This window comes from Protopterus annectens, chromosome 2.part1, assembly GCF_019279795.1.
Source record: "Protopterus annectens isolate FY-2018-M chromosome 2.part1, PAN1.0, whole genome shotgun sequence".
Taxonomy (NCBI): domain Eukaryota; kingdom Metazoa; phylum Chordata; order Ceratodontiformes; family Protopteridae; genus Protopterus; species Protopterus annectens.
Genome location: NC_056729.1, coordinates 210541167 through 210567972, shown reverse-complemented (window position 1 = coordinate 210567972; position 26806 = coordinate 210541167). Strand labels below are relative to the sequence as shown.

Genomic DNA, 26806 nt, shown 5'->3' with positions numbered 1-26806 from the left:
GCCATATGGCCTTGAAGAGCAGCTCAGTCAAATGTAATTATCCTGTTTATGCCTCTTTGACACATCCAAGTCATTAAATACAACACTGCTTTAATGTTTTTTGGGGTTTTCTGAACAAAAGTCTAGTGCAACTCAAAAAACAACAAAAACTTACAAACAGTGGGAACCTGAAGGAGTTACTGCTCTTTTATTTTCTTTTTCATTCAAGCTACTTAGAAAGGATCTTTGCTTATTGTTCAAGATTACATGTGACCTCTTATGTCAGTCTTTGTTTTGGGCATAAAGAAGGGTTTGACTCTCATTCTGAGAATTATGCACTAAAATTCAACATTAATACCTCAAGAAATGGCAGATAGTCTGTCAGAAGGCTACCATGCTCATGAAATAAGCTTCCCTTGGTACTGTACAAAGTACATCTCTCCCATCCTTTAAGTGGGGTTTGATATCTCTACAGGGACAAAAATATTAGTATGTGGTGATGGCTAACAAATGTCTTGGAAGTCAGTAGGTCATAAGCCTGATTTCATAACCTATGAACCTGTAAACAACAGATGAAATTTTGTGGTCAGCTTTTGTTGGGGCAGATAAATGTTCTTCAGTCATTTAGTTGAGTCAAACTCTTGTGACATCAGGCACTTTAGTGTATCATTCTTGTCTGTCCACCCTGCTTTCCTTAATTTCTTGTGTCTACACAGTCATCACTTCTGTAGTGTACTTTCTGTCCATATAAACCTTTGTCACCCTCCGCAGTAGGATGACACAATAGAAACCAGCGTACCACTCAACAGTTAGAGTACTTTGTTATCACATAACACTTATGTAACATCACTGTCTTAGAAAACAAGGGCAACATTCTTGTTAAATGCACTCTTTGTGATGCAGTACATACTGTGGACACAATATGGGCAATTATAATAATTATGTTTGTTGTCTACTTGGCAGCCTGAGTAGGTGAGGTAGAACCAGTTAATTCAGCCATTTTGCCACTGAGCTTAAATAAAAGCTTAAATCACACTGATACTTGCAATTGGCACAAAATTCAAAGCCACTGGTAACAAATGCACAACTTTAAACTTCCATGGTCAGTAGTGTAGAAAAGTATAGGATATTCCAATATACTATATTACTGGAAGGTCACTTGCTTTTTCTTACATTAGTTTATAGCAGTTATCCTTTCTTGCAATGTATATCTCTAATGAAATGGGAAACATCTGGAGACAATCTGGACGGTTTCACTGCTACATCTAAAAGTAGACTTTTATAGCAAAATTACTTTCATTATCAACATGATAGCATGAGTGTAAGCCATACAGGGAAAATAAAGTATACCAGTAAGTGGGATTGTTTCCATATTTTAATTTGCCGTGAGTCAAAGAAGTGCATATAATTGGAAGATATGGGGGTAAAGCTTTCTATATGAGTGCTATGATAATTTTGTAGCATCAAAAAACATACTTATTGTCACTTACCACATGGTGAGACATGGCTTATACCTTTCCTGCCATTATCTCTGTAAATGTAACCAGTCCGTCAGTCTACATTAATAGTTTAGTGGAGGGCTGGTGGTATGTTTCAGCTTATACTGTGTGCTATCTGTATATGATTAAGTCTGACTTGTGCTGGCTAAAAGTTCAGATTGCTCTGCCAGGAAAACAATAATTTAGACTTCGTGTGCCTCAGTATCAGTCCACTTTGTCGTTTTTTTATATTAGTCTTTGATTGTTATCTAACTCTATTGGCATAATCAATTAGCAGTGACTTGAAATGTTTCATACCAGGCAGATCAGTGTGATGTCAGCAGATGGTGATATTCCAAAAAAGATATGCACAAGGCGAAGGCTGAGTGAGAAGAAACCTCTTGAGCCACCAGCTGAAAAGAAGAAAGAAGTTGAAAAACTTATACAGGCTGAAACTGCTGAAACTGGAAGGGCAAGTAGCATTAATGTGTAAACTAAATTTCTACATGACTTTTGTCCCAACAAATGTTGATTTCATTTCTCCCTTTTGTATATGGTGATGTTCTGCTTAAAAGATGTTCCTTAATTTTGGAATACAGTTATAGGTTATATTTGTAATTACATAATAATGGTTCATTGCTGTTCAAAAGTGAGCATGCTGATTAGACAGCCCAAAGAGCATGACTATTGTAAATCAAGCATATATCAGTTGATAGATGCCATAGCACTGCGTGGCCAGTCTTTCTATTGGAAAAGGCACTGTAATGCCTTCTTTGTAATCAGCTCCTTGGAGCAGACTTTTAGTATAATATATTTTTTTAAAAAAGCAGTTAAGCTTTCTTTTCCCATGCCACTAAACAGGAAATTCAAATTGCTTCTTAAACAATATCTTAAGCCAGTAGTCTTCACCGCAGAGCACGTTACAAAAGTATACATATTTTAAAAAAGAAAACTCTCAGTATTCCGTGCCAGGATCTGTAAAATCAGTTCCATGGCAGCTCACTTAATGACTTCAGTCCTCAATGATTAGTGGGGGGGACACGAGGCAACAACTTTCTGTGGAGCTGTTACATGCAGAGCATATATGCGGTATGTAAACTAAGCAGATTATGAGAAGTTGTCAGAAGAGCACTAAAGACTTTTAATATAATGACATTATTTAGAAAAGGTAAGATTTTTTTCCTTAAATGATGTCATTGCATAATAGCAATAATTCACTCCTGTTTATGGGCATATCAAGATTTACCCCCACTTGACTTTATTTAATCACTTGGGCTTCTCCCTAGCGACCAAACCTGACCAACCATGTGTAAATCCTGATATAGCCATGCTCAGTCATGGATTATTGCTTAAACATAGACTGAGAGTTTTAAATAAGATACATTCTCAGCTGAAATGCCAGCTCTTGAGCTATGATTAATTTGTGTCTAATAAACTGGATTCTTACAGCATAGTTACATAATTACTTACAGGTGGAGGGGTTGGCATAATGGTTAATGTCTTTTCATCACAGATACAGGGTTTAATTCCAACCGCAGGTTATTGACTAGGTGTGTAATATTCTGCAGAATAATAGCCTAGTGTTTACCTATGTCTAGTGCTGCACACTCCTTATTTTTGCAAAAGATGTGTGTTTGTTTTGGATGCTTTTATTTGTGCTCACCCTTCATATGCAACACGTGTTAAGCTTCCTCACACTACCACAGCTAAAGGAGTATTTGGAGTTTTCATCACTGTAACCACTGACTGAGCCCTGAATAGGTAAGGGTCTCCCAGTCCTGCCCTCTAAAGGAGGGAGTCATGTGGAAGGTTATCTTTTAATGAAATATTACTGTTCAGCCAAAGAAGAAAAACACTGAACGGCCCTCTAAGAGAGCTTTATCAAAAACAAATTTCTTATGTAATCACTTCCCCCAAGATTTGTTGTGACCCTAAGGCTAATTGTACTACTTAGTGGATTCTTTTCGTGAATTTATGTATTATATTTCTGGTGAAGTTTAAATGAAAAATAATTTTCCTGAATTTCTCTTTTTCAGACATGTAATGAAGCCTTGGAAAATGTCTTCATTAACCACAATGCATTAGAGTATCTTTTTCCAGTTTTGCTCTCTCTGTCCAATAGAATGAGGGTACACGGCCTCCTGAGAGCAATCCAACACAGAAATGATTTGTGTTTTATTACCACAGCAGTGACCGTAATCTGGCTATGTTTTTTTTTTTCCATCAGTATCTTGGTGACCATCAGTTTTCTCCCTGCCCACTCCATAAAACCATTCATTTCCTTGGGGCAAGAAGAGTCTTTCTACCCATTCATTCCTTGGACCAAAAGGCCTTTTGGCCAGTTTATTACCTAGAGCCAAGTTTGATTGTGGGGGGACTGTGGTACTGTCATCTACACTGGGTATCTGGGTTTCTTCATTAGGCCATACGTCCCTTCACCAGGGCCATAGTCACAACCTTATCCCACTACACCAACAGAACTGGCTGTCTGACTCTAATTATTTACTGTACGCTATAAATCACATATTCTCACAGCAAAGTTGCTTTAAAAGTGCAAAACCAGGAAGTAGTACATTGTAAAGCTTCCGTGGGTGTGTGCCTGGTTACCTGCCTGCCTGCCTCTTTATGTTTTGTTTAACTTAAGGACTATGGTATCTAGGCAGGCAGAAAATGTTATCACATCTTGAGTACTAGTAGAATGGTATGACTAAGGAGGAAGATGAAAAATAAAATTTATCACCATACATTTGCAACACCATCTTGTCTGTGCCTAGCATATGTCAGACATTGGACCTAACCTTGGGGGAAAAGCATTTGTTAAAAAAACAGGTAGAGCTATAAAAAAAGTTAAAAAAATCCACTTTCTTCCTTTACATATTTAAACAAAGATAAATCCCAAACAAAAAGCTCTTCCCTGCAATGTAAAAAAGAGCATCTTTCTACATATGAAAAATAATAAAATAATAAAACAGTGCTGTAATTCAGTTAAACAACTTCCAAGCTGTATAGTTCGGCTGAAGACTAGCTGCTACACAGATTAAAGGTTAACATTTCACAAACTATGTAATGGTAACAGGAGGAACATCAATATGTTTTGCAGCCAGATTGCAAAATCGTAATAATTTATTACCACGTCTTCTTCTTATTTTAACACATTTTATCATACAATCTTTCTCTGCAATGAGAGAGAAAGAGAAAAAAATTATTCTTCTTTTACACATACCTCATCACTTCTACTCTCAAAGCCAGCTACATGTCTATATTTGGGATCTCCAAAGATTTCATACAGTAAGTGGAATGAACCAGAGACACTACAAACATAGTTTTCAGTATTCTGTCTGAGTCAGTCTACAAATATCACTGGCATTTTAAGTTTTTTCATGCATATGTATGTTTAAGTGAAAAAGCAGCAAACCAAAGACCAGGAAGGACCTGAACCACAAACCTTTAAGCTTTTGTTCGTTTAATAAAACACCACAAACTTCATCAGAATAAATACAAAAACTTGAAACCACCTTTTAAATATTTGTCATGTGCAAAAAATCATTCAGTGACAAAATACTTCAAATGAATTATTTAAATAGCCATTGTGATGTCATGAAAATGTAAAAATACACTGCAAAAACTTTTTAACATTGCATATGTATAAAAACATAAAAATGTATATGTTATAATAGTCAATAATGACAAACTACTACACAGTGTTTCATCAAATAAATTCCATTTTGTGGACAGATTGGTTCACTACATCAAAGCCTCTGTAAGTTAAGAAAACACTTAATGTTAATAGTTTCATTTAGACGTGGAGGGTAGTGTGCTCTTAAAGCTAAGTGCCATTTAATTTACCTACATTCTAATAAGGCTCTAAAATTACAAACTACTTTATCTAAGACAAAGAATGTAAATTTCTTAAAATTGTTACATAATAAAACATGTCGTGCCAATGCATTATTCCTGTCTTTGTTTCTCACTGCCAACACATGTTCACAAATCCTTCTGCTTAATGACCTGATGGTCTTGCCAACATAAAAACTGGTACAAGAATTACATATTGCAAGATAAACAATACCCACAGAATCACATGTAAACTTGTCCTTTGCCCAAATAACTTGCTTGAAATGTTTCAACTCAACAAAACCTGAATTGGCTATGCAGCCCAGCTGAAAAAACTCTGGCTGTACTCAGTGGCATATCACTCACTCAGAGGTGATCTCTGCCTGATTTACAAAGCCATGTCCAACTCAGAACTGATGGACATGCTCCACCTAAAGAAATTCAAGTCACTGCGAGCCATGCACTGTAGTGAGCTAAACCTCACCCCAACAATAAATTGCCTGCAGTGACCACAAGCAAAAGTCCCAACAGGGTATTTGACCCCATTGTGTGATGTCTTAGAAGTACTTTCAAGTATACTTCTTATGTTACATACCTTTTTATAAGTAAACAAAGGTTCATTACCCAGGACTTTCACCAGTTCAGAATGTCCAAGCAATACCTTCCAATTTTCCTTAATAACACGCCTAATAATGTCCATTACATCTGAAATGGGCAATGGGAAGGCCAGCTTAAAAACCTTGTTGTTTTGATTCACCCTACTTGCAACACTGAAATTGCCTCTCAAGATGGGACTAGCTAAACTGTCTCTGAGGTTATAACTTCAGTAACAATGTTATGTAACTAAAACAAATCATATCCCCTGGCTATAAAAAATCCAATCAGTTTGTTAACCTCACCATCAAAAACAGAATCTTCACTGGTCAAACGACTCAGCCTAATAAGTTGTCCCTTGACAACCCCTCTTTTCATATGTGGGGTGAAGACTGCCCCTGTGCAGGTACTGATTGACAAAGGTAAATTTCCTATGGATACTACTACTGAAGCTAAAACTGTCATCAAGTAGTTCCAAATGAATATCCAGGAGGTCTATTATTTTCCCAAACCCTCCCAGGGTAAAGTTCAAAAAAATGGTTAAACAATTCAGATCTTGCAAGAATAACTGGAAACTGTCAAGGTTCCCTTGCCACAAAAAAAAAAAAAAAAAATCCATCAGTGTAACGCCTGTAAAATAAAATATTCTTAGCCAAAGGATGTGTCACAAGAAATTTCATCTCCCACGTAGCCATAACTAGATTGGCAAAATAAGGAGCCATTCTGGAACGGAACCCATGGCCAAACCAGAGATTTGCTGAAAAATACTAGTTCCAAACTTAAAAAAAAAATACTTTCCAAAATCATTTCCATCAAAACACACAAAGTGTTGATCTTGTCATTGTCAAAGTCAGTATGACCAGTCAAATATTCCCTAAATAAATCAATTCCAGCTTCTTGATCTATACTTGTATAAAGGGAAGTGACATCAAGTGTTGCAAAAAATATAGTTGTTTAGCCATATGTATGTTTACTTCCAGGAGCCCATTGAAAAACACTTAGTGTGTGATTTATTTATATGGATATGTGTATGAGAGAGAAACAGTGTGTGTGTGTGGAAGTTATTTGTTATTTTCTTTATTTATTTTAAAGCGGTATGTGTGCTGAGTTGTGGTGTGTGTCATCGTAGTGTGTTAGTAAATGCTTTTATTAATGAATCACAAGTGATAACCATTTACATTTCCTTTTACAGCCTGTAGTGGTTTGGTGTTTGGTATGCGCAGTGGATTACTCAGTCAACATCTTTTCAACTATAGTTGTTTTCCTCACTTGACTTCTGCATGGAGGACAGAACTTACACACACACACACACACCCAAAGGATCTATGTTAAAGCTTGTTCCAGTGTTTTGACAGAAGAGAATTCGGTTTGATTATTTTATGGTTGAGATAATGGCCATTTCGGGAATGGAAATGTAATTTTATAGATATAGATATATATATATATATATATATATATATATATATATATATATATATATATATTCAGAAAAAAGTAACTGATCTGGGCACACTGGAACAAGCTATAAACTATTCAGTTGTTAAAAACAAAACAAAATACAAGCGCTTTCACCCTTTTTCAAGCCCAACACTATGGTAGGGTGAAAGCGCTTGTATGTGCCCAGACCATTTACTTTTTTCTGAGTTTATTGGTTTTGTATGGTCTGAGTGTTTTGCCAGTTTTTTTCATTTTTATATATATATATATATATATATATATATATATATATATATATATATATATATTTGGGAGTTAAAGGAATGGTCTGTTGTGTGTTAGGTCAGTAGCTGTTTAGTCAGCTGTATTTGGTCAAATGAATAACTGATCGTCAGGTATGTGAGACCGCACAATTCCTGGCATAGGAAATTTGCCCCTACCCCTTGTTTATACAATCTGGGAGTTAATATATGTAGTAAGCATGGGGTGTGGGGCACAGGCCCCCCCACATGTGCCCTTACAGAAAACAGTGTTTTTGTTTGTATTTTAAAAATTAAGTTTTATATTCACTGATGCTGTTGCTCAGTATATGTGTACCAGTGTGTCAAGTTCTGTGTTGTTGACCTTTTGCAGTCAATATCTTTTGCAGTTGACTTTGTGTGTTTTCACATTTTCACAGTAATATATCACACACACACACACACACACACACACATGTATATATATATGTATATATGTGTGTGTGTGTGTGTGTGTGTGTGTGTGTGTGTGTATAAATATATATATATATATATATATATATATATATATATATATATATATAAAAGAACTGTAAACAGTCAAAAAGTTTGCAAACAAAAATCCATAAAACTTTTTGGACATGAAAGAAAAATCACTTAACTTCCTATAGTAGCTTTGAAATCTTTTAATCCAGTAGTAAAAAACGTTCACCAAGATAACAGTATAAGAAAACTTGAAAACAATTTGAAATAAAATGGAACACTTGTATTTAAGTGCTTTCCGTTCATTGTTAAGTTCATTTTACAGTTTCTGAAGAATATTTCTGAAAAAGTTCGACTGTTGAATAACTGTAAAATGAACTTGACAACAAACGAAAGTGCCTAAGTACAATTGTTCCATTTTATTTCAGATTTATTTCAACTTTTCTTATACTGTTGTCTTGGTGGACATTTTTTACCGCTGGTTTAAAAGATTTCAACTGCTGGATTAAAAGATTTCAAAGCTACTACACGAAGTGAAGTGGTTTTTCTTACATGTCCAAAAAGTTTTATGGATTTATATATATGTGTATGTGTGTGTATATATATATATATATATATATATATATATATATATATATATATATATATATATATATATATATGTTGTGTCTTTCGGCTTTTCCCGGTTAGGGGTCGTCACAGCGGAACTCCGGACTGCTAAGATATATATATATATATATATATATATATATATATATATATATATATATAAAATAAACACTGTGCACTAGAAGAATCTTAATTATATAAATTCAGACTTCTTTTAGGTGCAGTAATTAGTGCTGAGCTATTAGAAAGGAAATAAAAACTCAGACACTGAATAGATGATTAAGCTTTTGCTCTTATTCAGGTGGAAGCAGGCGCACCCCTCCCACACCCCCTGCTAATTAAATATACCAACTCCAAGATCACACTGCATTTCAGATGATGGTTAAGTACATATACACTGTACATCAACCACTACAGATTTACATCAGACAAAATTATCTTTGCATTCTAACTCCAAGACATACCTGGAAGTAATTCCCTACTCTTCCCCTATTTTACAGGTTACACTGCAAACACCTTTCCACTCAAACCATCACCTGCAACATTACTTCCGCCATTTCTCTGCATGTCTTCAGTCCAACACCTAAAAGGGACAGCACACTATATCACCAACTACCACATACCCTCTGTAACACAAATACACAAATTACAACATGGCATTACTATTTACTTCTCCATATTCGACATTCTAAGACTCGATCTTCTGAACTTTCAGATAAATGCATTTTTGATATTCTTATCTCAATATATTGAATTTCGATAAAGTGGGCATTCAAAATTTCAAAGTAGAAATATATATATATATATATATATATATATATATATATATATATATTTCTCTCTGCCTCTCTCTCTCGCTATATATATATATATATATATATACATAAGTATATCTTTATCTATGTATATGTATGTATATATATATATATATATATATATATATATATATATATATATATATATATATATATATATATATGTGTGTGTGTGTGTGTGTGTGTGTGGCTATATATATATATATATATATATATATATATATATATATATATCTGTGTGTGTGTGCTATATATATATATTTACACATGTACATGCACACTCATAAATAGACAATTTAATGTTGCCAGTCAACTCTTATATATTTGGGAGGTGAAAAGAAGCTGAACTGCATTCCAAATTCTTCTTTCCCTTTGGTATTGTGAGGAAGCTTAAGCAATGTTAGACATAAGAAAAATGAGCACTAATAAAAGCATTAACACATGTAGGCACTGGAGAGTGTACAACCTCCACACAGTCCCCAGACAACTTGTCTGAACCCCATACTTTGGACTATGAGACAAAGATTGTGCCTCTAATCCACCATACTCCCTTGTCCCACCTCTTCCATGCCTTTTTAAATAGCTCTGTTGACTCATATGGTACTCTGATCTGGTACTGTGGATCTGACACCCTATTCATGAGAGAGAATTTCCTCAAGTCCAAGGTAACTGATGTCTACTCTGGTATCTCATTTCCATATCAGTTCCACACCTTCACAACTGGCATTTTTGATTTGTGTACCCAAATCACATCTCCCCAGCATCCCACCTCTTTTTCCAAAGAGAACAATCACCTTTCCTCTAGCCTTCCTTCTTGATTCAACTTTTCCACTTCTCTGCACACCCTTCATGCCCTCTTCTATAACTGCGTTATATCTTTTATGTCTAAACTGCACTCAGTTTTACAGCTGTGGTACAACTAGTGTAGCTAGTAAAATGGAAAGGTTAATTCCCTACTTTCAAACACCACTGTTGCACTGATACACCTTGAACCCAGCTCTCCTTGGTCAAAGTTTCCCTTTCCCTCTCCCTATGTTGAGCATTCGAATCCCTTACCATGCCTCCCAGATCCTTTCCTCTGTCTGTATGCTCTAGCAGCACCCGCACCCCCTTACCTTCATGCACTAGTTACATCACCTTGCATGCATCTGCCTTACATGTCAGTTGCCACATGCCCAAGTATCTCGACAGTCATCTTAGTTCTGTCACTAGCCTCATACTGGCATGTCCTACTTTGGTTATGGTCTTGAGTCGTCTGCAGATACCTTGGTCCTGCTCTCAAAGTTCTTGGTCATCTCTGAGATGAACATATTAAAGAACATTGGGTCAAGGACGGACTCCTGAGGTACACAGGTACTTACAACTTGCAACTGGATCTCTGCATAATGGTTAAGTGTTTACCTCACAGACAGAAGTTACAGGGTTTGATTCTCACATTTGAGGGAAATTGGCTATGGTTAAAATGGCCCAGAAGGCCAGCTACTCCAGTAGTTACCTATGAACAACCAAGACTGTTGACATGGATATGTTTATCATCACCTTCTGCATCCTCAAATTTTGCCACCTTCTAATTTAGTATACCTTTTTCTATCCTTACCCAAACACCACCACCATTGCATAGCAGAGACTGAGCTCAAAGCCTTGTTAGAAATCAAAGTAAACATTTTGTTGACTGGATGGACCTTGTTGAGTTCAGCAATGACCCAGTAGTAAAGATGGATCAGACTGGACTGACAAGATCTTCTGTCTGTCTGTACACTGTGCTGGTTCAGATTCTGGACTCATTTATCCTCCAACAATACATCCAGGCCCTCCCTCTGAATTTTCACCATCACTCTCCCTGCCACTGAAGTGTGGCTTGCTAGTCTGTATTTATTGAAGCTGGACCTACTTGAATGTCACTAACGTAGCCATTTGCTAATCATAAGAAATGTCACCACACTGGCTAGCAACCTGCTAAATATGGTATTTTTCATTGCATGCTGTGCTGTTGATAGTCTAATTCACAGAATTTGAAGAAAAGAAAATTAACTTACTGACCCTGGAAGAAGTTGGGGACAAGCCCCGTGCACCCCAGTTCATGAGGGAGGTCACAAAGCCTCAGGTGAAACTGGACAAACTGGTCTGTCAGTATAGACTGGATCTTGACAGATTATACAGATACCACTATGTCTGCACTGTCCTTGCTTAGCCTAGCTAGCCTATGTTCCACCCTTCTAATCCCCTCAGTCAGGAATCCTACTAAGCTGACATTCTGACGGTTATCTCTGTTACACAGCTACAGTTGTATTATTACATGTATGCCCATGACCATGGTGCTTTCCAGTATTTCCTGTTCCAAAATTATCTTCCTTAATAAAAAAAAGTAATGAAATGTGTAATTTTCATTTAGAAGCCAAAGAGACAATAAAGTACATAAGACAAAAACAGAAAGCCAAAAAGATTGAAAGACATACAAAAAATGTCAAAGAAGCTTATCAAGTCTATTGACGAATGGCATGCTGAAGTATATGATAATCATTGCAAATTAAAAGTATTACATATTTCTGTGCAAAAGGATCAAGATATCTTTTTACTGCATGTCATGGGGGGGTAACCATGTCTTCAGGCAAGCCCTTTTTGCAGCTCATGTAGTTTATTCCTGCTGTAATTCGTTCAGGTAAGAGGTACACATTGATTTACTTGTAACTGCTGGGGTCTGGACACAATGGTGAAGCCCAAGTAAACACATGCAACAGGTGTGAGCATATCATACATAACCTACACCTGAGCCATGTACATAGCTATTATACAGTGTTTTTATTATTTTACATTTTGCTTTAGGTGTTTTCAATATTTAAGTTACAAATGCAGGAAAGTTATAGTTTATATAGTACTGAAGTGCTCTTATTTTGTTGAATTTTACAAATAGATGATTTTCTTTTAGTTTCTTTATGGCATTTTATTGATCTGTTTTTAATTTTACTTAAAACAATGTGTTTGCATTCTGTATTGTTATTATTTAAATGTGACATTCACTTTGTGTGTGTGAAAGTGAACTGGAGTTTGCATGTGTTTTCAGACAAGGACCCTCGCTTTATCTCTTTGTTATATGTATTTTTAACATTGTGTGTGTGTTTTATTTGTATGCTCCCTTGTTGACTAATTGGCAGTTTCTTTTTTTCTTTAAATCATTTTGATGACAAGTATTTTCAGCTGTGACTGCAAAGTGACAGTTTTAGTGGTGTACAGTTCTGTCTATAACTTCTAGAATAACTGCAGTATTCTTTCTAGTTTATATTTTTTTAGTTTTGGATTGCTGGTTTATTAAATGCTTTTCATCTCACAGCATCATGTATTGAGAGCACTGTAATTTGTGTCAACTGGTTCTCCATCACGGCATCCCTTTTAGTGAAGCAATAAAAGGAGAAGATAGTGCTAGACCTCACATGCAGATTGCAAGTAAAAGTTTGAAAATTACATTGTTTGTAGTAACTTGTAAAGAATTCAGTAGTATAAATGAAAGAGAAAAATACTTGCATTACAGTGCTACAGGGGATGAATTCTAAAGGACTACCTACTGACAGCGTACATAAGTTACGCTGGTGTAATGGTGCTTTTTAAACAGGCATTACAAAAGAGTAACTCCCTCACTCAGAGATTCTATTAAAATATGACCTTAAGAAATTACTGTACAAAAAAATGATATGCACAGAATGTAGCAGTATAAACTACACTAAAATAACCTAACTGTGGTATGCTGACCACAGAAGCTTAAAGGAATGGTATTTGAAAGGTTTAGTGACTATGATAATGAATGTTATGGGGATGGGGCTAAGAGACTGAACTGTATGAAGGGTTCTTTAAACTAGATGAAAGAAAAAGATTTGTAAAGAGGACTTAGAAAACTGGAGACCAATCAATCCATTACACAGCATCTACAAGTTTTTAGCAAAGGCAGCTCATATGCTTGGCCTGGTGTTTTTGTTCTATGTGAGAGATGGAAACTTAAATTATCTAGGCTGTGCATTTTACATTTTTTTCATTGGTTAAATTGTCTTTTGAATAATATTTAAATATTCAGTGAAATTCTGGGCCTTTGTCTTTGAAAACATTTGCAGCCTGCATAAAGTAAAGCACTGCTGGTGATTTTCTGCTGAGTGAAGAAACATATATTTTTTTGTCTGTGACTGACAGAGCTGCTTTCTAATACATGCTCCATTTTGTTTTCTGCTTTAAGAAATCTGCTTGGCCTGGTGTTTTTATTCTATGTGAGAGGTGGATGCTTAAATTATCTGGGCTGCACATTTCACATATTTTTTTTTTCATTGGTTAAATTGTCTCTTGAGTGATACTTAAATACTGAGTGACATTCCAGGCCTTTGTCTTTGTCTAAAAAGATTTGAAGCTTGCATAAACTAAAACACTGCTGGTGATTCCATGCCTGACCAAACCTGGTGATTTTCAGCTGCCCACCCCTACTATAAATTGAGCTTAATGAGCTCCTCCTTTTATACACTGCTGTTGATATCCTGAATTATTTGCCTTTCCTTGTGCTTATATTGAAAAAGTGAATTTTGCCTCCCATTGTCTGTTCACTTGATCTGACTTCATTATCTAGCAAGCTGTTGGATAAAGTAGTGTATTTTATGCTCTAGGAAACAATTGTTGTGACAACAAAAGAGGTCAGTGGATTTTTCATCTAGTACACTGATGTAGCCTGTTCTGTTCAGGTTGGGGAAACACTTAAGATTTCTTATTAATCAGCTTGTTTTTTTAGTGCCTTTATAAACTCTGCAAAAATGAAGGAAAACAAATATCTGCTCATCTGTGAAGCAGTAATACCACTTTATTTGCAATAAAACAAATAAAAATAGATAAAAAACACGTGAACTAAGTGCTTTCACCCCTTATAGGGCTTCTTCAGAGTCTGAAGGGTATAACTGCTACACAGCTGAGCAGGTATTTGTTTTTCTTCATTTTTGCAATGTTGTGGAAGTTTGTTGTCCTTTATAAATTCTGTACAGTTGAGTGGCTCTTGGCTCATTTATACAAAATTAAGTATTTTTATTGAATAATCACACTTTTATAAGCTTTTATAAGTACACTGCTGTATCTATATCTTTAAGTTTGTTTGTTGTAGCTTTTCACTCTGGACATTTTTTTACTGTGCTTTTACATTAGAAGGACTCAGATTATTCATCTAGTGGCAGTAGGTGTTTATCTGGTCTACCTGAGTTGGGAAACACACAAAAGGGCTCTCAGTATTTTTTTGCACTTCTCTGCATTTTATTTGCACTGTTCTGTTACCTAAATAGCACAGACTAGATTCAGCCTGTTATTGATACACTTGAGCACTAAACCAACTATTTTACATTAAGAAGGGCTCCCATGTACCCTTGTATCAGAAGAGTGTGGATCCAGCCTTGTCCAAGCTGGGGATTGCTAGGGGAAGGTTCATTGTGTGCTTTCCTATTGGTAGATTAGCTTAAAAATGTTTTAATTTTGCCTATATTTAAGCCTTGCATTTTTGAGTTGCAGCGCACTGTGCAATAGGGGTTAGCAGTGCCCTATGTATACAGAAATGCCTTGAAACTAAATTTCCCCCACAATATCTCTCATTGGAACTCCCCCCAAGCTTTCTTACTGCACTACAGGTGCTCTGTGCAGTATTGCCACACTTATCATTTGTAGCATTCATTAGAACAAGCATCTTTGTTAGTCCTAGCACAAAAAAACTAGCCCATTCTCTTCCCAATAGTACATAAGGCAAAAACCTACTATAATGGACAGGAAGTTACCCTTCATTTCATTGGCCAACCTGATTGACATGGGCATCCTGACATGGACATGACATGGGCATGTGGTAATTGCCTCATGTATACTGACAACCACTTATACCGTATGTAAGAGATGTAATTACACTATGAAAATGGAATTAGTTCCCTCATGTAACAACAAACCGAACATCAAACAGGTTGTCAGCACACACACACACACACTTCACTGCTCACACAAAATGAGGTCATGACACACAAACCCCATATGCGGAGGTACTCACTAGAAGCCTACCAAAAGATCAGAGACCTCCAGAACGTAAATCACTTGCACAAATTGCTATACAAATAGATACAATTACACGTAATAACACATATAGCAGTGTCTCAGCAAATAAGCCCCTAAGGCAAACACCTCAAAACCTAATGTCTTGGTCATAGGCGACTTCATAGTGAGACACACAGATGTCCCCCTCACCAGGCGGACAAGGAAAAGGTCACGGTCAACTGCCTGTCAGTTGCCAGGATCCATCAAATCACACTTGCACTCAAGCCACTCAAGAACAAGTACTGTTCTGACTCTGTCATAGTCCATGTTGGGGTGAATGATTTGAGATGTGCCTCTGTGGACTATATGAAGAGAGACATGACTGAACTCTCAAATTGTGTCCCAGGCAGGTATGATCCTATCCCTATGCGGCATTCTACTTTCACCCAGGATGTTGCCACAATATAAACAAAAAATGAACAACTTCAACAATTGGCTTAGCTTGTGGTGTCAGTCCAGGGGGATCCAGTATCTGTCTGACTGGGAAGACATGTCTGACAGGCCACACTGCTTTGTCAGAGATGGACTTCAGCTGTCTCTTCTAGACTTTCAGATGCTGGCAAAGGCACTTGCCTCTCCCATAATGCCTTTTTAGAAAATGTCAAAACAACAAAATTTCTGACGTAACAAAATCCCCTTGAAACAAACTCAAGGTTCTGCTTGTTAATGCTAGGAGTCTAAACATGAAGCTGCACTCCCTGGAAGCACTCCTCACCTTGGAAGATGCTGACGTCTGTGCAGTCACTGAGATGTGATTGAAGACCATGTAGAGCATCCTGGACGTGCAAGTCTACAATACCTTCCACACATTCAGACCTCAAAATGAGCATGAAAGAACCAAATGTGGAAATGCATCCATCCTCATTAAAGCCAAGTATACCTTGAGACTGGTCAAATAGGATAACTCTCTCAAACTACTCCATGTCTAATTAACTGTAGGCAAAATGCCCTACCACATCATTGCTAGCTATAGGTCCCCCAACATGAACCAAGAAAAGCACACAATGTACCCGAACTTGCTGGAGTCACTCACCATACAGCCTAACAACATAGTCATGGGAGATTTCAACCATCCATCCATCAAATGAGTGACACACATGAACATGAACATGATCGCCCAGAGGTTCCTAGACTTTGTCAGTGCAAATCCTGTGGAACAGAGAGTCTGCAGCCCCACAAGGGGCTCAAATGTCCTAGACTTAGTACTCACCAAAATGGGGGGGTGGTCACTGCACTCCCCCCTGTGTGATTCCCTCCCTGGCAAGGTGAGAACATAAATCAATATGTTTTGAAATAACTTTTGAACCTGTCACCACCACAGGAGAAAAAAAAAAACTAAAAAAACATTTCCAAACCAACCTACAACATACTAAGTGATGATTTAAAAAGTTTTATACCCCCGAATTGCAGACAACAATGACTCCTATTCAGAGGTGTACACAAATGCCCTGTATAAACACTTAAGCACCTGTATAGACTCAGCTGTACCTGAACAGATTAAAACCAGGTCCTCCTGAAAAAACAAGCCACCTTGGTAGACCTCAAGTATAAACAGTTTATATAACAAAAGGAGGAAACTGATGTCTAAGAACAAGAGGGAATTGACTCAGCAGAGGAAGAATTCCCTCCACAGCTTTAACAAGCACATCAGAAATCTATAAAGCTAATTACAAAGCTAAAATAGCATCTCTAGTTAAGGATAATCATAAGGCATTCTTTAATTACATCCAAAATCTAAAAGGGAATGCCCAGCTATGTGCCAGACTGGTAGTAGATTACCACTCATACTATACCGAGAAATTGCCATCCTGCTAGCTGACAGATTTGGCACAAACTTTACTCCCCTGTTCCCACCAGCCACATACCAAAGCATACCTGACACTAGTCCTCTGCTTACTGTCTCTAGAGATCAGGTCATATCTGTGCTCTCAAAGACCAAACACACAGCTTCAATAGGACCAGATAACATCCGAGGTTGCTTATTAAGTAATCTAAAACAGGACCTAGTGGACCCACTTGACATTCTTTTTAACCATAGCATGAAAACTGTCTTTGTTCCATAAGAATGGAGAACAGTAACAGTAATCCCCTTGCACAATAGGGGATGATCAACCAACCCTGGGAACTATAGACCTCTACGTCTAACCAGCCTCATCTGCAAGGCCATGGAAAGAATCATCATGGACCTTATCAACAAGAACATAGTAGACCTTAAACCTCTAGACCCAACCCAGTTTGGCTTTGTTAAGGGTAGATCATGCTTCTTCAAGAAAGTCACCAAAGCTCTGGATGAAGATAAGACAGTGCATCCTCCCTATCTTGATCTAGCCAAGGGTTTTGACACAACTCCAGTATCACTGAGAAACTCTCCCAGCTTGGGATTAACCCTTACATCACTAGATGGGTAGCTAGTTGGCTCATCGACAGAACACATACTGTCAAATTTGGTGACTCCATCTCTACCAGTAGTTGAGTCACCAGTGGTGTACCACAAGGATCTGTATGGAATCTATTTCTCAGATGTCCAGGCTAAAGTAAATGGCCTTTGGCTTACCATGTTCACTAACGATTGCAAATTGGGTGTAGTCATTGAGTCCCCAATGACGTTAACATGTTACAGGAGAGGCATACACAGAGAAATGACTAGTGCCAAAGCCATGGTGTAAAACTAAATGGAAAAAAGTGCATTATTATCCCCTTTGGCAAAGTGGAATTCCCTGATAATTACAGTACTGACAGCACCCCCCCCAGTTCAAACCCATTGGTGCAAGATCTAGGAATACAGGTAGATAGTAATTGGAACTTCGACCACCAAGTTTCACAGTGGTAGGGAAAGCCTTCTATGCTGTGCATCTCATAAGTAAGGGCATCGCATCCAGGTCTAAGGATGTCATAAAGGCACTGTATTTGACCCTCATCACACCATTAATATAGTACAATGCTGGCTTCTGCATGTACCTCACCAGACACCTGCAGCAGCTGGAGAGACCACAGAGGTTTTTCACCAAGAAAATACAGGGTCTCAAAACCATGCTTTACATGGATAGACTGAAAGCCCTTTCCCTGTATTCTGTATCATATAGGCTGCTGAGAGCTGACTTGTGCTTGGCCTGCAGGGCAGTTTCCAACCCTGCCCTGATGGATATGCTGCACATCCGCAAGTCAAATGGCACAAGAGTTACTCACTCTAGGGATCTTAACCTAGCCTGTGACATTAACAGAACACGATAGAGAGACAGATATATCTCCCAGAGATTGCCACGGCTTTAGAATAAACTTTCAATTCACATGAAGCAAAGCTCCTCACTGACCCTATGCAAGAGCAACCTGGACAAATGGATGGGAGACTGCAAATTCACCCTGGGGGCGGCACTCAGACAGGGGTAGTCGGTATTTATCATAGACTCGCGTGGCGAACTACGTTCATCTAACCAAGGACAATTGAGGTACCTCTATATTAGCATGGCTAGGCTTGTAAGGGCTCTAAGGCCACTAGCCTAGTAATCTCTTTTGAACCTCTGAACCTATATTAAACTAACTGAAGTTGGAATATGTGCATGGAGTTAAAAGCCATAGGTGAGAACATGGAAATAAGAATTTGTCTGTGGTTAAAGAGTGTATACAAAGTACAAAACAAAAAAAAAAAAAGGTAGAAATTTTTGTGTATGTGTAAAAGTAAGAAATAGTTTAGAAATTAAAGCTTTAATTTATGTTTTAAAAATTGTTGTATAGGAAGTTGAATTAAAAATGTGGAATAAGAACCTCTATAACTGGTCAGAACTTAGAAAATGAATGAACAGTTTCATAGAGAGAATATATGAAACATAATGCAGGCATATCTTTTAAATATGTGGATGTTTCCTTTTGCATGGCATATTTAGTCAAAAGAGGTATGCAAAAAATATATATATAAAATATTAAAGGTGTATAAATTATATAAGACACAGTAAAAGTTTTTCTTAATTTTGGCATATGCAGATGGCATTTTGCTAAAGATTAATATGGAGAACATGCAAAAGGTGATATTAAAAATTACAGAAAGGCCAACTCTAATATGGTTTAGTTTAAACATGGAAAAAGATTTTGATTCTCCCCTTTCCGTATATAATCATGACTCATGCTACCTCATGAAAAAAAAAATGTAAACGATTAGGGTCAATAATGGACACAACAAAACCACAAGAAATATAAGGTAAGCACTTTTGTTCTTCTAATAAATATTAGAACATCATGACCACATGCTTTTTGGAAATTCTCTAGCGTCTCCTCTGGAAAGGGTTGAAACGCATATAACAACAAAGGCAATAAATAAATATATCATTTGCACCCTCTGTTCCAGCTCTATAACTTATTTTTCTTGCTATTCACATTTGTATACATTTTACTTACACATTCCTGTAATGAATTAAAAGGCCAAGAATGCATTTGGACTGCAGGCTACAGACTGCTTCCCTGTTAAAGATTCATATCAGAGTATAGGCAAGGAGAAAGGAATAGGGGGATCCTAAGTGAAAGGCCGTCACTGGTAGAGTTTTTAGTAAAATCTAGAACAGAAGCTACTGTTAAAAAAGGGATAATTAGTAGAGCATGTAAAATATTGCATAACTGTAGGAATCAATCAGAGGAGGTAACAAGGGATTGGGAAGAGAGATTATATAAGCAATTCACAAACAAACAATGGGAGGATATATGTATGGCTTCCAAACGTGCAACAAAGTCAAGAAGATTTAAGATTTTTGCTTGGAAGTATTTGCATCAGTATTTTTATACCCCAAGCAGACTCCAAAATATTTTCCTCAGGTAGATTGCAAATGTTGGAGATGTGATGGGAAAGAAGAGGTAATTGAGAACATATTTTTGGGAGTGTAACGTGTTGGCAGACTTTAAAAATTTTCTCCACACTACTCTGTCAGAAATACTGAGTGAGCAAATTGGTATAACTAAGGAAAAAAATTCTGAGATGCGGTACAGAATCTTAATTGCCTTGACATAGTAAGTCCTTCTTGAGTTTAATTCTTGTGGCTGCCAAAAAAACAATTGCTAGAAAATGGAAATCAAAGTCTAAAGCAACTATATTAGAAGCAGTGAATATAGCAACAGAGATAAAAGAATTAGAAGTGGGATCTTTAGAGAAGGCTAGGAGCAAATTACAGAAAAACATGGGAATTGTGAGAACAATAAATGCAGAGTAATGTTTTGGACGAGAAATAGGATTTAAGGGGAGGTAGGAATTGAATGACCTATGTAATGTTTGATTGACAATGACTGTATAGAAGATTATATGCAATGTATAATGTTTGCAACAGAAAATATGTCAATATGGTTTGCTTTCATTTATATAAATGTATGATTGCCTTTGTCATAAGTAATAATTCAATAAAGATTTTTTTGTTTAACAAAAAATATCTAATACTTTCATCTTTCAATAAATATTCAAAATCTGTCTGCAACATAAAGAAATGGAAATAATTTATTACCACTGCTCTTTCTTTTGTTTAAATCACCTTGTAACCAGACATCTTACCAAAATCATCTAAATTTGAAGTCTACTGATATTCCATTATGGATCCATCTAATTAAAGCTACTCTACTAGCTCTGTAGACAACGGCTCAAGATACAATGCAAAAATGTTGGTGACCTTAAATGTACTTGTCTGATTCCTCTAAATATTCTCAAAGTTAATGACCTACCCATATGTATTTTAAATTCAGTCTTTGATTGTCAATAAATAGCAACTAGGAACTCAACAGATTCTAATGAGAAGCCAAACTCCAAAGTTAGTGGTTTCTGCATCTGTTCTGAAACCCTCAACCAGACAACAGTCTTCAACATGTTAATAATTGTAACTTAATAATACTGGCAATATTCTAGCCCCCCCCCCCTCACCAGTAACAGTTTATAATCATTAGTTAACAGTGTTAACAGTGATATTGGCCTATAAGATGATGGTGTTCCAGGAGCTTTACCTTTGTTTAGTCTCACTGTCACTACTCCACCCCGTCATCACATAGGTATCTTTTCAGTTTCTAATACTACATTACAAAACTGCACTAACGTAGGTAGTGTCCCAGCTAAATGAAAGTTCTGTAATTCACTTGTAAAACCATGGTTTTCTCGCATTCTGCTCAACTCTTAAAATCTTCTTTAACTTGTAGAGTGATGTGTTCCATTTTTTTTATCTAATTTCACCTTGAGTATATTTTGGCAGTCTCAAAGCTTGTAAGAAATTATGTATTTAATTTTTACTTTCACCTCATTTTTGTCTGTGCCTTTTATGAATGCATAAAATATTTCCAAATGTTCTACTATCATCACAGAGTCTCTCCTAAATTAAGGGTAATAGGTTCTTTACCATAGAACTGACTTGCACCAACTCTAACAGATAAGACGTGTTTAGGGCTTACTCACAGGATGGCACCTCAGGAATACACCACCCCTCTAATGCCACACTATAGTGTCAGCATTGGCACATAAATCCAAGCATCTGGTGAAAGGATAGAATGTATGACCTGATTTTTTCAACATCAAAGGTGAGTTTGCAATCTGCTGAACTCTAACATTGCTAAATTAGCACTACAGTTTACAAAACAACCAAAAGATATGCCTGTTTAGAGTTCAGGGACAACCAGAAACATGAACAGAAGACATGGCGCTGATAAATGAGGTACAGAGCAGGAATATAAAGTCGGCATATGTTAAGCCAACTTTACACACAAAGAACACCATATATAAATGGAAAACAGGAATATCTTAATGTAAGTGGGGTATGTTATAGGAACTGCAATATTCATTAGTAAAAGGAGAAGATGCTGATAGATCTCACATGCAGATTGTAGTTTTGTGTTAAAAGTGCCATGGAGTTACTGAATAAAAATGATGCTTCTTAATTTTTTGTCACTCTTGCTTATTTTATAGGTGTTTGTCAGTATTGGACATATTTCATACCAAATGACTCTTATCTCCTCAACAATGGCCATTATTGTCTGATGAACAACTAGTGTGAAAACCATCATATGGCCACAGTCCATCATTGATCCTAGTGTAACATCTACTTTCATAGATGATGACTAAGTGGTCACATTGTTATACCTGTAGCAGCACTGAGCAAACTATCATGCTCTTCCCACAGTCCAGCATTGACTCTAATGTATCATGTAATTCTCAGGGAGCTTTGTGTGTGCACAACATTATACTTGTAGTAGGAGTGAATATAGCAGTGGTGAGCATATTACGCTACTGTTTCCATAATCCTCTCTCAATTATAGTACACCATATCATCCATGGACAAATATGTGTGCACCTTGTCACACACTCTAGTAGTGAACATTCCCATTCCCACAGTCCTTCACTAAGTATAGTGTACCACATTCATTGACAGCATGTGAGTGCATTCTCATGGTTTTGTTAGTAGTCATAAGAATATCCTCACAGTTCCATCACTTCTTTACTGACCCCCAGTACCCCATGTATTACTAGTTCTGCATGTACCAGTTGTCACACTTGTGCTAGCACTGGGCACACTAACCTACAACTAGGGCTATAGCGCCACAGAGCATGTCAGTGCCTAGTGCAAGACTGAGACCACTATTTTGTGCCTTTAATATGTCACCCACTTGATACTTGTAATGTATGTTTACTGACATGGTACTACAACAGTATACAGTCTGCTGGGTAGCACTGAATTCCCTAAAAAGTAGCTGATATCCTCAGAAGTAAAAAAAACAAGATCTGTTTATATCTTATGCTAATATGTAACGTTTCATATCTCTTTCTCACTTTCAGATCAAAACTTTGCTCCTTAAAATTCATCTAGTCTTACTACTTTCTCTACAGTTAAGCATTGACTTTTTCCACAGCCAGTTATTACCATAGCAAGAGTGCTGTCACTACATTAGTTTACACCTTAAAATGGGGCATAGGGGAATATGATAATGGGAGAAATGTAAACGGTATAATTTATTCCTGCAGATTGTTTTTTTTTTTTGTTTTACTTATAAGGAGTTGGGAAGTATGTAGAATTTATATGACATTCAAAGTGACTTTTACATTTATCTGAGTAAGTGGACTGGTCTTAAATCTGAGACAACAGTTGCTTTTTTCATGTTTCTTGTCACTGGAAGCCTTCATATTAAGAATACGCAGGAGTCCATACTGTTTAGCTATTTTGTGTATGCCGTTTCCAGCAGTATTTGCCATTGTCTTTCTCAATGTTGAAGTCAGGTAGGTTAGGGCTTGAGCTGCAATTTTTACATATTCACAGGGGAGATTGTTGACAGCTAGTTTGGTAAGCTTACGTTTTAGTAGAAGCTTTTTGATGTAAGAAGTAGCTACTGGAGTAAATGAAAAGATGGTGGGCAGAGTATTTGGTGCTGGTGAGGGGGAGGGTGGGGAGGGGTTTGTGTTGCCTGGCTAGTAAGGTTTCAGTGACGTGTTTGTTGAACGCGGTGGCAATATTGTTGGAGGATGGGGGTGAGGTAGGTGGTTGGTGTCAACTTTGCCTGGGTGGAGAATGGAGTTAGTGGTGGACCGGGACTGTCTGGGATTGTGATAGGAAGAGTTTAGGGCAGATTGGTAGTATTTTGTTTTAACTTCTTTTATTTGCTTTTTCACCTTATTTCGCCATTCTAAGGATGACTGCCTAGAGGAAGGGGGTTTTGTAGAGCGCCAATGCTCCCAGGCTATGTCCTTGCATTTCATTTGTGACCTGGTGCTTTTTTGTAGCCAGGGGAGTATTGTGCCTTAACCCTGGCATTTCTTATGGGGGCATAAGAATTCAGGATGTATAAGAAGGTACTATTGAAGAACTGTATGGCTTCATCTAGATTGAGGTACCTTAGTGGTGACCTGTTACAGGTTTTAAGTGATGAGGTAAAGGTGAGAGGGTTACAGTTTTTCTTGTTATGTATTTGTCGATAGATAATGGGTTTAGTATTATTTAAGTGGTGTTTTAGAAGGAAAGTTGGGGTATGGTCACTAAGGCTGTCTAGTAGACAACCAGCTAGGTATGACTGAGGCGATTTATTGACTAATATCCAATCGAGAGTTGATAGTTTGGTAGAGTTTTTATTTATCTGGGTGGGTGACTGTATAAGTTGGGAGAAACCATGAAGGTTTAGGTGGTGGGATGGTTGATTGTTGTTACAGTATAGCCAGTTGATACTGAAATCACCTAAAATTAAGGTTTCTTGCAGAAGGGAATTGCTAGCCCAACTGAGGAGATTTTTAAGGGGTGAGGTATTTTGGCCAGGTGGGAAGTAGCATCCGATGATGCTGATTGTTTTATTTGCATTCAGTTTGAGGTTAGCATATAGGATTTCTTCATTTCCAATTTGGGGGGGCTGATTTGTTTAGGAACTGGATGTTTAGGTGGTGTTTGAACATTAGAGCAATACTGCCGACTTTCTTAGATAGCCTATCCATACGAAGTATGTTATAACCTGTAGGTAGTATTTCCTCACTTTTAATGTGAAGTTTGAGCCAGGTTTCAATTAGAATGAGTATGTCTGGGGAGTAAAAGGGTATGTTGGCATGTAGGTCATGGGTTTTATTGGTTATGCTTCTGATATTTAGACTTAGTAAGAGGAGGTCTGATGGTTTTCTTTTAGCTGTTAGTTGTAAGATGGTGCAATTTTTTGGTAGGTTATTAGGTGTGGGGTTGGAAATGTTTGAGTCGGGGTTAGGATGGATGTCACCACTGAGGGCTAGTTTAGATATGTCAATATACATAAGTTTTTTAAGTATGTTAGTTAATTTGTTGTAATTTACAAATGTAAATAAATAATAAATAAATATCAAGCAATAAGAAAGACCCCAAAGGTTTCAAAACAAAAAAGGCATAGGCCTAAAGTCACTGAGATACTATGAGAGGTTAGAAACTATCATTTTATTCAATGCTTTAAATAAAAAAGACCCCAAAAGTTTCTAAACAAAAAGATCACAAGCCTAAAGTAACTGAAATATTATGAGAGGTTAGAAGCTCTATCATTTTATTCAATGCCTTATAGACTTATGAGGGGAAATCACTGGTTCACTTATCAGGCCATTAAAGACCCATTTGTCCTAGATCTCCTGTATCTGTGCAGGTCAAATATCTCCAGCAATACTAGAACCAAGAACGTATATTTTCCTCGACAGATAAATAAAACATAGTGGAAGGATAGGTTTATAACCCAGCACATTGCAAACTTCTGGAATAAACCTCCCATGTACATTAAGCAGTGGATTTCACTATCTTCCTTTTTGCAAAAACTGGGTGACTGGATGAGAGGCTATAATTTTACACCTAGATTGACTGGTATGGCCTTTTGGAAAAAGGAGGTTCAGCATAATGGAGGATATTGGCAAGCAATGAATGGTCATAGGACTTAGTGGCTTTGGAATATCTATGGAATCCATGAATTTTTTATCATTATCCTTGACTTCCAACCAAAACATTGATATTCTGTCATAGCTTCATACATTTATGAGTTCACAGGTAAGTACTAGCCAATCATTCTACAGACCACTACAAGCCTAACCAACAGACAATATTCAAAACTATATCAAACAGAGATTGTGCTGTTGCTATTTTGAAAGAAAAAAAAACTGTAACCTCTCAACAGTTTAGAGGTATGACAGAGACAGGAGAAAATACAAGGAAAATCAGGTATGTTTTAGTTTGCAGAACATACCTGATTTTCTTTGTATTTTCTCTGCTCTTGATCTTTTATTTGAAAAAATGTGGACAAAGCATAAATGAAGGGAGAATAAGTGTGCATTGTCTGAAGGAAAAAAAGTCTGAAACTGAAATGCCTGTCATTATTTAGTAACTTTGTTCCTCAGTGATTTGTTGGAAAACCACAAATTTTATGCGGAACAAAGTCACTAAATAATGACACACTTTTTAGTTTCAGACGCTTTCCTTGAGACTAATGCTTGTCTAAGAGATAGCAATTAAAAAAATGTCTGGCCGCTCAATGATACTTTAGCAGTCACTTCTGCTGTTGGTATATGCTTAATTTACAATGGGCACACTGGTTGGGCTTTCACTCTGGCCCTAGTCAGATCACATCCTGAAAACTGTATGCAGTTATGTATGTCTAGCAAGGACAAAAGACATTAGGCTGATAGAGGAAGTACAGAGAAAACTACCAAAGGGAACATTAGATGGACCAGGAAACAGAGCAACTAGAGCTGCTGTCATAGGAATTCAGAGCAGGTGGATATGATCAGGTGTACAACATCAAGGCAGGTGAAGGGACCATTCTGAACAGA

At 37.0% G+C, this 26806-nt stretch overlaps 1 protein-coding gene across 1 annotated transcript in view; it reads left to right on the top strand.

Annotated features, from left to right (window-relative positions):
* Positions 1 to 26806, top strand: part of ABCC3 (ATP binding cassette subfamily C member 3) — a 1985081-nt gene that overhangs the window by 1681614 nt on the left and 276661 nt on the right. Inside the window, exon 21 of the mRNA XM_044062096.1 lies at positions 1779 to 1929. Within this exon, the coding sequence (XP_043918031.1) occupies positions 1779 to 1929 (151 nt within the window). The remainder of the gene's footprint in view (positions 1 to 1778; positions 1930 to 26806) is intronic.